General features: G+C 43.5%; 1 protein-coding gene and 1 long non-coding RNA gene across 2 annotated transcripts; one reads left to right on the top strand and one right to left on the bottom strand.

Moving 5' to 3' along the window:
• Positions 1-2,249: 2,249 nt before the first annotated feature.
• otx2b (orthodenticle homeobox 2b) lies at positions 2,250-7,802 on the bottom strand. Its single transcript, XM_040200147.2, has 4 exons — positions 7,244-7,802; positions 5,105-5,313; positions 4,452-4,603; positions 2,250-3,881 (listed from the first exon to the last, which is right to left on the bottom strand). The coding sequence occupies exons 2-4, from the start codon at positions 5,199-5,201 to the stop codon at positions 3,258-3,260; spliced, it is 873 nt and encodes a 290-aa protein (XP_040056081.1). The 5' UTR covers positions 5,202-5,313; positions 7,244-7,802; the 3' UTR covers positions 2,250-3,257.
• On the top strand, positions 7,799-11,758 carry LOC120833232 (uncharacterized). Its single transcript, XR_013452812.1, has 3 exons — positions 7,799-8,617; positions 9,213-9,328; positions 11,422-11,758. It is a non-coding gene; the product is annotated as an uncharacterized LOC120833232 (long non-coding RNA).
• Positions 11,759-12,413: the final 655 nt, after the last annotated feature.

Raw genomic sequence — 12,413 nt, 5'->3', positions numbered from 1 at the left:
CGTCAGACAAAAAGCAGCGGGGATTAACGGCGCGTCTGTCGGCCCCATATGCTCCTCGGCCGGGCTTTAGTGCTGATTAAAACGCGTCGCATGTATGAAGCGACGTCTAATCCTCGACTTGTGCACTTTGAAGACACGAGGCTCCAAGGTCACACTAACAAGCCGGGGGGGGGGGGGGGGGGGGGGGGGGCATTGATTAGGTCCAAGTGAGTTTGTTTGTTTAGCGTGGAAATGTGGAAATGTGAAGTGACGCGGACGGTAACTCTCCGTGTTTCATCTTTCTTTCAAACTTTTCTCGTGGTTCTTTCTCATTTCGGTCACTCGATGCACCCGCCCCACTCGTACACATGTTTTTATTTTTATTTTTGTTCCTTCTTTCCTCCAGCTGATATTTGGAAGTGGCCTGCAGCCCCCGTCCCGTCCTCTGTTGCCCCGCGCAGCAGTCCGGATGGGGCAGTTGTCGTCACCCGGAGGAGACGCGTCTCATGAATATTCAAGGTTCTGTGAGCCGAGGCTTTTGTTTTCCTCGTTCAATCGTTGCATTGATTATCCCCAAAACGGCGCATGTGCGCGTTGCTAAGACCAGTGATGTATTTCGCCGATATTAGAATTGATTCTTGAATAGTGTAACTTTAAAAATCGGCCTGTGTGATGAGCTAAAAAGAGCAAAACCCGGATATAAACAGCTATTTGTGCTCCACCCTTGAAAGAGTTATGGGCCGTTGTATAATAAGGTCTTTCCCAAGTACAATCCAACCGCCTAACACGCACACACACACACGCACGCACACACTCACACACTCACACACCTATTTTTCTGTCCACGCAGGGGTGGAATCAAAGTCGCTCTTCTCTTTAACGCTTCGATTATTTCAAGCAAGGCTTTTAATTAGTGTGCCGCTTTAGCGCAGACTCCAATGAAAGAGAGATTATTGGCAATGTCAAGGATGTTAATTGAATGTTGGACTTCTAACAATTAGCCCGCTGCACAGATGACTTTTTTTTATTTGTATCCTAAAGCGGACAGTAACGTCAGATGAAAAAAAACAAAAAAACAGAGGAGTAAATACAATCAAACACTCCTTCTTTAAAGTAGCAGCCCTCCTGCGATTTATTTTAAGAAGCTGCAACCTCTCATGTGCACTGTCACGTGACATGTGCAAATAAACCCATTATGCAGAGGGAAAAGCTATAATCCTGCATAAAGTATTTTAAAGGAATGCACACTCGTACATATCATTATTTTTGGGGAAGATGTTTTTTGTTTTGTTTTTTTACGTTCATTCTCAAAATGAAAAAATAAAACAGCACATGACTTTAAAGTTGAATTAATTTAGTGAGTTTCAGTGTCACGTTTTTGCAAATTATGTTTAGATTTAGAACACCGGGTGATAATCCTTAAACATATTATGCGCAGAAAATATCGCCTACACTGCCAGCGACCAAAAACATAAGTAAATAGAATATTTTCAGTTTCATTTTTCCTGGAATAACCCTGAATATGTAAAGCTTATTTGCTGCAGTGTTTCCGACGCATACAGGACAATAACAAGGAAAGCAAATTGGTGCAGATTCTTGAAGCAGTAATGGTACATCAACGTGTATATTTCTGAAGAAATAACAGCCTTCATATTAGATCGAACATTTGAGAATCATGTAAAGCCACGTGGTGGGCTTTGATGAGGTATTTCTGCCCCCGCGCCACAGAGAACCCCCGCCGGAAGAATATTGGGATTAACATCTCTTGGTGGATGGGATTAAACTCTTTTTGTTGAGGCGATCAGCGCTGAACTACACCGGCAACTAAGGGAAAAACAAATTCTTTAAATCTGCAACCTGAGCACAGAATAAACTACAACCCCTTCATTTTTTAAAGAGCTTAACTAATTCTATTATTTTTTGTAATCAGACCGATGAACAATGGTTTAATGTTCCCATATTGCGATGGAATGCATGTCATGTGAATCCGCATTGAGGCATTTTGATCACATCAAGTGGCCCCGCCGAGAAGTAGAGGAAGGTCATTATTGGTGTGAGGAACAAACATGCAACATTTCCGTCCTCCACTTTTTGAAAATGTTCTTATTTTAACAGGAAACAGTGAGACTAATTTGAGAAGTTATGCCTGTTGGCAATGACAATTCCCCCCCTACCCACACACACCATCACACACACACACACACACACACACACACACACACACACACACACACACACACACACACAAAGATCGTTTGTCGATGAAAGAGTAAGCTCACAGGACCTTTATTCATGTCTTTTCAGCGGTGAGGTCACACCATCTTTGGAGCCAGTAAAAGGATCCACCATCACCGCGTCTTGAGATCAATGGAGGGGAGCGAGTGTGGAGCTCTCAGCAGCCGGGAGTCGGTCCCAGTGTGGCTAAACTCTGGAGTCTGTAGCTACCGTCTGCTTGGAAGGTCTGCGCTCTCTTTGCGATGCCGGTCAATTAACCCTCCGCATCGTTCGTTGTTCAAAAAAAGTTAGAAATCTATTAAAATCACAGCAGAGAGTCTGATGCGAAGGGGGGAGGAGGAGGGAGAAGGGGGGGGGGGGGGCTCACAAATTGCATACAATACAACAGATCACAGTTTCGAAGGCTAGCACAGATAAAAATTAAAAAAAAAATACACACATATGTACCATTTATATAAGACACACACTGATTGTCTCTTAGAAACTACATATTGATTCCTTATAAACACTTTTTTTTCTTCTTAAATAAAGTAGTGCATCCGTGTCCACGTCCCGTCCGCGTGTGTCTCTGCCAGCAGGTCCTCGGCAGAAGCTTTCGGAGGTCCGTCACGAGGAGACGAGTGACCGTGAAACATTAGTTCCGTGGGTGCGGTGTGTACTTTTCTTTCGGTCCGTTCCGTGTGCCCCCCCCCCCCCCCCCCCCCCCTCAACAGGTGTGTTTTTTTACGCACAGAGGCACGCGCTGACTTGCATGGACGAGGGGCTACAACCGCTGAACGAACGGGAAAGAAATCTCTTAGCCGGTGCTAAAATAAATTAAACTTCTCCTCTAGGAGGACGAAAGACCATCATGCCGAAACCCCCGAGCCCCCGCCCCCCCCCCCCCCCGAGAGCCCCCGCCTCGCCGAGCCCGGCTGACATTTTAACCCGTCCGATGTGTTTTACTGAAGGGCGGAGGGCGGCGTCGTGTCTGATGTGATCGTCACTGTTTTTTTTGTTGTTGTTTGTTTATTTTTGTTGTTGTTGACAGCGGATCGCTCCGTTCACAGGACCTGGAATTTCCACGAGGAGGTTTGGTCCTTATAATCCAAGCAATCGGCATTGAAGTTCAACTTCCACGACGCCGCTTGGTCCTTATAATCCAAGCAGTCCGCGGTGGAGTTGAAGCCCAGGCCGGACGTCCCGTAGCCCTGGCTGGAGAGGGGCGCCGAGGACTGGTTCAGATGGCTGGTGACCGCGTTCGTGCCCATCGGGCTGAGAGTTGAGCCGGGGCCGGACAACTGGTGGTGCATGGGAGCGAGGTAGGAGCCGCAGTCCATGCCGCCGAAGTAGGAGGTCGAGCCGGGGTAGCTCTGGCTGTAGCCCGAGGCCTGGGTGTAGGTCATGGGATAGGACCTCTGCATGCAGGAGGAGGAGGTAGACAGGGGGTCTGAGAGCGGAGAGATGGACGCGGGGCTCCAGATGGACACCGGGGCGGTGCTGGTGGAGATGACGGGGGCAGTGGTGGTGCTCGCGGGGGGCGTGAACTGGCCGCTGGCCCCGCTCTCTGAGCTCACTTCTCTGGTTGGGGAACTTTTCTTTTTGGCAGGTCGCACCTTGTTCTGGCCCCCGTTCTGCTGCTGCTGCTGCTGCTGGCGACACTTGGCGCGTCGGTTCTTAAACCAGACCTGAAATATAGTCACATATCACAGTCTTCAATATCCCTTAATTGGAGAGTAAATATAACCCAAATTCTACGTAATATTCTTTATAGTTGCACAGGCTCATGCAATATTGTTTTACATTGCAGGTTTTTTGTTAATTCACATGCAAAAAACAGTGATCAAATCGAGATTGCAATAAATCTATATTAAGCTTCACTAGCAATCAAACAAACTTTTTGGAACACTGAACGGATCTGTATAATTTAATTTCTCAAATTCTCGAATCAGGAATTTAAATTGGATTATTTCACCCCACTGAACGTGTTCCCCTTGATTTAAGTGCGAAATGCTAAGCTTCCCTCACGAGTGTTCTACACTTTTATTGAGCTTCTATTGTTTCAAACGTGTCCCCTCCGTTAAAGAGATGTAGAATTAGTCTATAATATTTTTCACATTGTAAAATGTAACAATTGTGTTAACATGTAAATATGTTACAAAACGTTAAACACTTTCACCTCTGGTGTCTCACAAATAACCACTTCTTTCACACGTGAAGTACTTTTCTATATAAAGAAAATGTCCTGCGTATCTCACCTGTACTCGGGACTCAGGTAGATTGATTTTTAACGCCACCTCTTCGCGCATGAATATGTCCGGGTACCGAGTTTTGGCGAATAACGCTTCCAAAACGTCGAGCTGTGCGCGCGTAAAAGTAGTCCTCTCTCGCCTCTGTTTCCGTGGCGTTGCTGCAATTCAAAGACAAATGTAAATCAAATTAAACATGCCACGCATATTTGCATGGGAAAAAAACAAGTAACGAAAACACCAAAAGTTATCTATGGCATGCAGATGTCTAAGAGAATATATATTTGTTTGCCTAATTACCCACAATTCCCGTGAGACCTAAACGTTATTGGCAAATCAGAGCACTCCACGTACTTTAGACCAGTGGGGCCAGACAATTAATGCAGTTTTAGTAGAAATCAAAGCAGTTTGTCAGTAATTAATTTGAAAGGCAGATCCATAATAAAATCACACAAGACGATATCTACTTTATTAATCCACATGGCTTTCTTTAGCACTTAATATAACTCGCCTGTGTTTATCCCCCAAAGTGCAAAATTCACCGAGTCTCTAAATAAGTTTTGATAGTTCCTGATGACACATTTCCAGTCCATCACGTTTATATCCCCAAGCAAATCTCGTTATATTAGACATCATTTCCTCGTCAGAACGTTTGGACCCACCTGGATAGCCCACTGATGGATGCAAAAGGTCCATTCCAGAAGTAGTTAAGCTGAGGCCATTGACTGTGTAAGGTGGTTGCTTTAGATACGACATCATGCTAATGTTGGACTGAGGGCTGAAGTTGGAGAAAATTTTGAAAAACGGATGGGGCTCCTGATATGTACTTGGGGTGGTCTGCTGTCCTTGTGGTCCGTCTTACACCGGGAACCTGTTCCAAAAAACACAAACCGAAAAGAGGGATAAGACACCGATGAAGCTGGTCCGTTGTGCCCAAATAAAGCCTCACTCCAAAAAGCACGGCACTACTTAAAAAGCACCAACCACTTGTCCAGCTGTCCTCTTCTCTACAACCCCCCCCCCCCCCCCCCCATCTCCCCCACAAACAAAAAGACATACCCCGGCCTATATGATTGCAACAGGTCACTTGAAAGTTTAATTAGAGACAATAGCTCCTGCATGGAGTACAATACAATTACAACTCGGAACCTTTAACTGGCTATTTATAGAACAGCTAAATAATACTTATTCTCGCTTTGTTTCCGTTCATTTGGCTGTTTTTATGTCTGAATATTTTTTATTTAAAGTGGTGTTAGGAAATATTATCCGTAACATGTGAAAGAAGAAACGTAATTGATGTTGGAAACCGTTTAAACAACCTCAACCAAATGTTCATTATCAATTTAAGACCTTTTAAATTATTTTGTCTATCATGGATAATCTGTATTTTGTAATCTGTTTAAAACAATTGTTAACAATGTTTTATTATCTTTTTGAGTTAAAATCATGAACTTTTTTTTTTTAAACACACGATTTTTTCCGCGCAGAAATGCTTTTTTTTCCAATAATAAAAACCCGTGCTTCCTTATTGCAAACGTAACAGTTGCTTAATCAGAAATAAATCTGTCCTGTGAGCTTGATTGGTAGATGTGTGATTGCTGTCACTTCAACTCCAGTGACCCTCGCCCGCTTTCCCCACTGCGCGTCTTGATTAGCTGCATTTTTTTTTGTTCAACATCCAACGGTTTTAACCCCCTCATCCCAATCTGTCACAATTAAAACACACCCGTCCACCGGTTACACACACACACACACACACACACACACACACACGCACACCCGTTCACTAACGATCACCCAGTTCAAGAATGAATTATGATAAATATACAGGTTTTCCCCTGTTGATGAATTAACGAGGTAATGCGAGTGGCACAAATGTGGATTCAGTTTGAGTCTAAAAACAGCTTTTAGTGCTGCAGGCTCCATAAAACGATGCTGAAATCAACGGGGGGGTTGTAATACAATTATTATATTAAATCCCCCCCCCAAAAAACCCCAACATATTTAGTTATTATAAATAATTAAAGTGGAACTCCCCATTTAACGCATAAAGACAATCCATCACCAGCTATTAAAAAAAAGGGGTGAAATATAAAATAAAATGTGTTAATTCATTCAATACGGAGAGAGAAAAGGCCCCGAAACATTTTTTTTAAAAGCAGGCCAAAATGTATTTTTTTTCAGTGCCGCTTTCAGCCTCAAACCTCCACATTTTATTTATTATGCCGCCTGTAAATTGATGTCGAGGTCAAGTGTGGAGCATGAAACGAATCGCGTTTCGTTTTAAATAGAAACTTCAATCACTGAATTCGTCCTGCGGAGCAACGCTGGCTTCAGTTGGTGAGGTTCAGAAAATACGAATAATATAAATATATAAATCACACAATTTTTTTTAGAGAAAGGCAACTTTTAGAATAGATTGAATTGTTTTTGTTTTCATTAGCAGAGACAGTCATGGTGTAACTTATTCGTTTGGCGTCATCATTTACATCGGTTTGCTGACACCCATTAAAGGGTGAGTATATAAGAGGCTTTTCTTTTCAGTGTCTTCGTGTGTTTTTTTTTTTTATCTCAGCACCAGAACAAATTCCGCCTGTTAAACAAATTCTTTTGAAAAACTTTAAAATCGTGTTTTTTTTAGGTGTGATCCAAACCATCGTCTCTTCTCTGACTCTTTCTCGATTCCTTATTTCGATATTGAATCCTAATGAATATAAAACGCTGCCAGCGTTGGTGGCGATAACGTTGATAACAACGACGGCTGAAATGATCATTATTCTAGTAACACAAGTAAAACTTACCCTGCTATCGACGACTGTAAAGTTCTTTGTCTACTTGGTTTCCTCCTGGAGAGAGAGAAAAAAATACAACTCGCTGCTGATGAACGGCGTCCTGGCGCGTAAAACAATATAAAAACCAAGTGGGAGCAGAGGCGGACGTCTTCCCCGGTGGCGGAACAGCCGAAATAAAAGGATAAAAGTTAAAGCTGGAGCGTCTGCATCCGGTCAAGAAGCGGTGCGACGGCGGCGCGGTGATGGAGGAGACTCGGTGTAACGCCTTTGGGTTGTGTTGGTGTGTTGTGAGTGAAGTGGCTCGAGTTGGATTTTGTACAAACTGCCAGCCAATAGGAGCCGCGGGACTCAGCTGAGGTCTGTCGCTGTCTCCTTCTCTCACACCGGTGGGGGGGAGGAGGAGGAGGAGGAGGAGGAGGGTTTTTCTTTTTCCTGGGAAACCAATGTCTCTTGCTACTTTTTTTTGTTTTTTTTGACGCACAGTCCTCAGCCAATGGCAGCGAGAGGGCGACTGACAACATCCCCATCCCTGCGCAGAGAGGCTACAATGACAAGAAATAAAACGGTATGCCGGCGAATGTCGAGAAGTGGAGTTTAAATCGAGAAAAAGTCCGTTTATTCCCATTTTTAGAGAATTGAATATTCGCCACTGCTGCTGTCCGGGGGATGCATTGACCCGAGGGAAGTTACGTGGAGGCTGGTTGGGCAAAACGCGCAAATAAAAGAGTTGGAAACATTCCCAGTATATTCGTGGCATGAATGCTTAGCCTAATCATATATATCTATATCTATATATAAAGAGAGATATATATAGATATTTTCTTTTGGCATTTTCAGGTTTATCCAATAATGTTAAATTTGTATTTATTCCGATTTTAGAAGTTTCAGACCAACGAGGAAATAAAAATAATAATAACAGGAATTGGCGCAGTGGGAAAGAGAACAAAACGCGGTTTATGGGCCTGTTGTGTCGTGTGGAAGGATATCAAATAAATTCTGTGACAAAAGGACACGCAGGGGGAACCCATGGCCCTGGACTGAAAACAGCGCGCGGAGGCTGCAGCGTCCTCTCACATTCCAGCGCGTCGCCAAAAAAAAGAAGGGGGATTTAGAGCGACTTATTTCCTTTAAAACGGTCCTCGCGTCCTGAGAGCCAGTCAGTGAGCTGCCGCCCGCCCGGTACGGGCCCGCACCGAGATTCAGCCACAGTATTTCCATGGGAGATCCCACCGAGAGACAGCGAGCAGCCGACGACCTGCACGCAGCACTGCAGGGTGCAGAGACGAGGAGGAAAAGACACACGGGCCGGTTCGATGGAGACATTTTCACTTACGCTCATTCTGCAGGAACAGAGGGTGTGAAAAAAAAGAGATAAACATAAAGGTAAGAGTATTTTGTTTGATTTGTGCCAAGAAAGTTTTATGTTGGAACAGTGCATAAGTGAGCTAATCAAAATAATGTGTTACGATGACGTGTAGCTCCGAAGTCATCTTATTTAAAAAAAAAACGAACTTCCTCTTTGTCACTTGGATTGTGAACCCGCGTGCCCATCTCGAAATAATACGCCGAAGGTTTTTGTCACGGGTTGGTAAATGTATCATCTTAAGAGGCTTTGCGGAACACCTACACACACACACACACACACACACACACACACACACACACACACACACACACACACACACACACACTCTCTCTCTCTCTCTCTCATACACACACACACACACACTGTGCGCTTGCACGGACACACCCGCTCACTTCAAACAGATTTGAATATTGATTTAGATTTCTAAACACAGGCAGACCGAGGGTTTTATGAAGCGTCATTCCGCCTCTCCCCGTGGCTCGTGTGGAAGGCCAGAGTCAAAGGTGCACTGGGACAGCTGCTCGGAGAACTGGTTCCCACTCAGCTGCAGAAACAAACAAACTGGTACAACATGCAGCAACCTCACCAACCCGCTGACATCTCCTTTGACAGATTTCGATCAGGAGAAGCCGCGGAATGGATCACAAGCCCGGATTGCTTTTCCCAACCAAACCGCAGATGGGACGTTTTTATGTCTATTAGGAGAAGAGGAACTGCAACACATCCAGGTATCCCCATTTGGTTATTCTTTTCATTTATGATTATGTTTTTTCTAAGGGATTGTACACATATATTTTGTCAGATAATTAGTTAAAAATGCAATAAAACCACGTACACTGAGCGGTTTATGTTGATTTAAACTTTATGATAAAAGGTCAGCCTTCTCACATTTTTAGTACGTCATTTTTAACTTCTGCTTGCCCCATTGCCTGAGATTTCAGGGCACTCAGCTGGCAGTTAAAAAAAAAATACATTTTAAAAAACGTGAATTTAGGCTAACAGTTAACGCGAGACTTTCAAACCGCCGCGTGCGCATGAAAACCGTTACGTCTCACGCGGTTATCTGCTGGATCGCACCGTTTAAAATTGCTAAATAATTTATTAAAGTGTAAAGCCCGGAACCTCCGCGGGGACTTTGTATCTTTTAAAAGGGCGTTTAAAAGAGAGAAGGAGTTAAACGCCTCTGGCGAGCCGCGCTCCCACTGACTCGCGGCTAATTGACGATGGCGGCTTTTATCTGCGCCTGTGCGCCACTCAACCCGAGGGCCGCGTGCAACCTGTGATTCCTGCCCGCTAATGCGCAGCCTGTGCGTCTCTTACTAATGCATTGCACAGCCATGGACGTTTGACCCCGTGTTTGATATAGCTTTGGGGGAAAAAAGGGGGGGGAGGGGGACATCTTATTTCAAGAGATTGGATAATTACCGAGCATGCAGACAGCCCCCCCCCCCCCCCCCCCCTCCCCGCTCTGCACCTCATCCAGGCATAAACAAGAAATAATCAACACATTATGGAATGGATACTAAAGATTTAATGGAACAAATAGGGAGACAGCATTTAAATTGCGTCTCTTGTGCTTAATAAATCCAATAGACTGGGAGTTATGTGAATTTAAATATCTACCACATTTATATCTTCTTACTATCTAGGCAGCTTTACTCTCCTCTGCCTTTTCCCTCCTCGTTTGATATTCGCGTGGCTGAGTTTGAGGAATGTGTTGGTGGAATTAATTCTGAGCTAAGAAAAAAAAAGAAAGGGAATTAAATCCAAGAAAAGCTATTTATATAGAAATTATGATAATCTGTAGGCGAAAATATTTTGAATTAAATTTACCTGCGTTTTGACTTTAAAACAATGTTACTTTTGAGTTGCTTTCATCAACACTGTTTCCCATCCTTTCATTTAAACCCAGAGAGTTATAATTAATACCTCAACTAACGAGGCGTTTGATCTGCACTTTCAAATTAATCTCAGTTATAACTATGACTGCAAGAATATAAAAAAAATGTTGTAATTATGTTTTTCAAATTCTTTAGCATTTATTGGGTCACGTGTAAGTATTTTTAAAAACCTGTATGTGTGTTTGGTTGTGTGCGTGGGCGAGAGAGAGAGAGAGAAAGAGAGAGAGGAGCTGAAGGAGGATAATCACAAGCTGTATTTTAATTAGCCTGGCAGGTTTGATAGATAGGTTGCCACTGTTGTAAAAAAAAAAAAAAAAAAAAAAAAAAAGGTGCACTGCGTAGTGAGGAAGGTCCCCAAACAGAGAACTCTACCCACACTGTTTTCTTATCACAAAGGAGCTAAACCTTTGTGTAATGTAACATGTAACTGCCCCTAAAGGTCACCAAAACACATTCAGCCTCATCCCCGGGGATTAAAGCGAGAGAACCATTCACAGTCAGTTTGGAGAGAGTTTGCTGGCACAGAGGCACACAGACCGACCCACCCTTTGCTTCTGGGATAAGATATATATATATATATATATATATATATATATATATATATATATATATATATATATATATATTTATTATTCACAATGTTACAAATTGAGATTTGGCACACAGTTGTGCTTAAAATGATTATAGAAAGTGCTGTTGAATGAGTCTGTATTCTAGTTTAGTAGCTGTGCCTCTGCAATGAAAATGTGCTGATCATGAAAATATTGGGTTTATTTTTCTAACACACATTCTCTCCGTCAGTTCAGACGTGGTGCCTCAATAACGCCGTGGCCGTGTGTGTGTTTGCCAAGTGTGCTCTTTCCATTAATATGCCATGCCTTTTAATTAGTGGCATAATTGTTTGTGTTGTGTTTGTGCAGGAGTTTGCCAACAAACAAACGGATGCAATTAAACACACTTGCCTTCAGATCATCAAGAGGAGGCAAAGTCAAGACTGGTGGAAACTCCAACAAGGACAAATGTGAGCTGGAAGACGACTCGGCCTCCTCAAGGTTAAACTTGAACTTGGTTAAGAGCCCGACTTTGCGCAACCCAGATCCTGCTTTCTTCTTCCACACTCTCTGTTTTTGAATTAAACATCCATTTTACCACCCTGTAATAACTCTTGGTTGATGTTATATTTCCAATGCATTTGCTTAAAAAGTGTTTCTTCTGTATCCGTGTGTGGAAAAGTGATTAAAAGTCTTTATTGGCAAATTAGTTGATCGTTTTTTTTTTTGCCTCTCTGCTCTCTCAACCTTAGCCAGCCTTCTCCTCCGTGTGCTGAGGTGTCTGCATGTCGAGTAAAACCTGCCCTGCAGACCGGACCTCTCGAGTCTTCAAAGGAGTACGAACTCAATGTGGGGGATTTGTTCAGGCTTATTTGGTAACCTAGGATTTGAATTGGATTCTGGGAGGCATTCATAACACATTTGAAAATGTTACATTGTGTGATTTTGTGTGTAATCCCCATAATAAATTTGAGAAATGGTCACAGCACTTGCACAACTGTGACTATTCATGATGTATCAAATGGTTTTCTTGTCTTGCCTCTCGGGGGTGAGGTGTGCGATGCCGGCGGGCAGCGGCAGCATCACGTCCGCCGGATGTCAGCGCCGTTGAGGAGATGATTCCTGCCTTTTTTGACCTTCCTCTCGACACTTTTATTTTTCCTTGGACCTAAATATGTGAGGCGGGTCAGCCACTGTGCCTCCAGAGGGATTCTTTCAGACCCCCCAACAGCACTGGTGCATTAAAACCTCAAGTGGATTATACCTCCCTGGTAGGCAGTTAGTGTACACACAAACACACACACACAGACACACACACACACACACACACACACCGAGGGTGCAGTTTATTAAAGTCTGTA

This window comes from Gasterosteus aculeatus, chromosome 15 (genome assembly GCF_964276395.1).
Source record: "Gasterosteus aculeatus chromosome 15, fGasAcu3.hap1.1, whole genome shotgun sequence".
NCBI lineage: Eukaryota > Metazoa > Chordata > Actinopteri > Perciformes > Gasterosteidae > Gasterosteus > Gasterosteus aculeatus.
The sequence above is the reverse complement of the archived record's forward strand: the minus strand, read 5'-3'. Positions and strand labels throughout refer to the sequence as shown.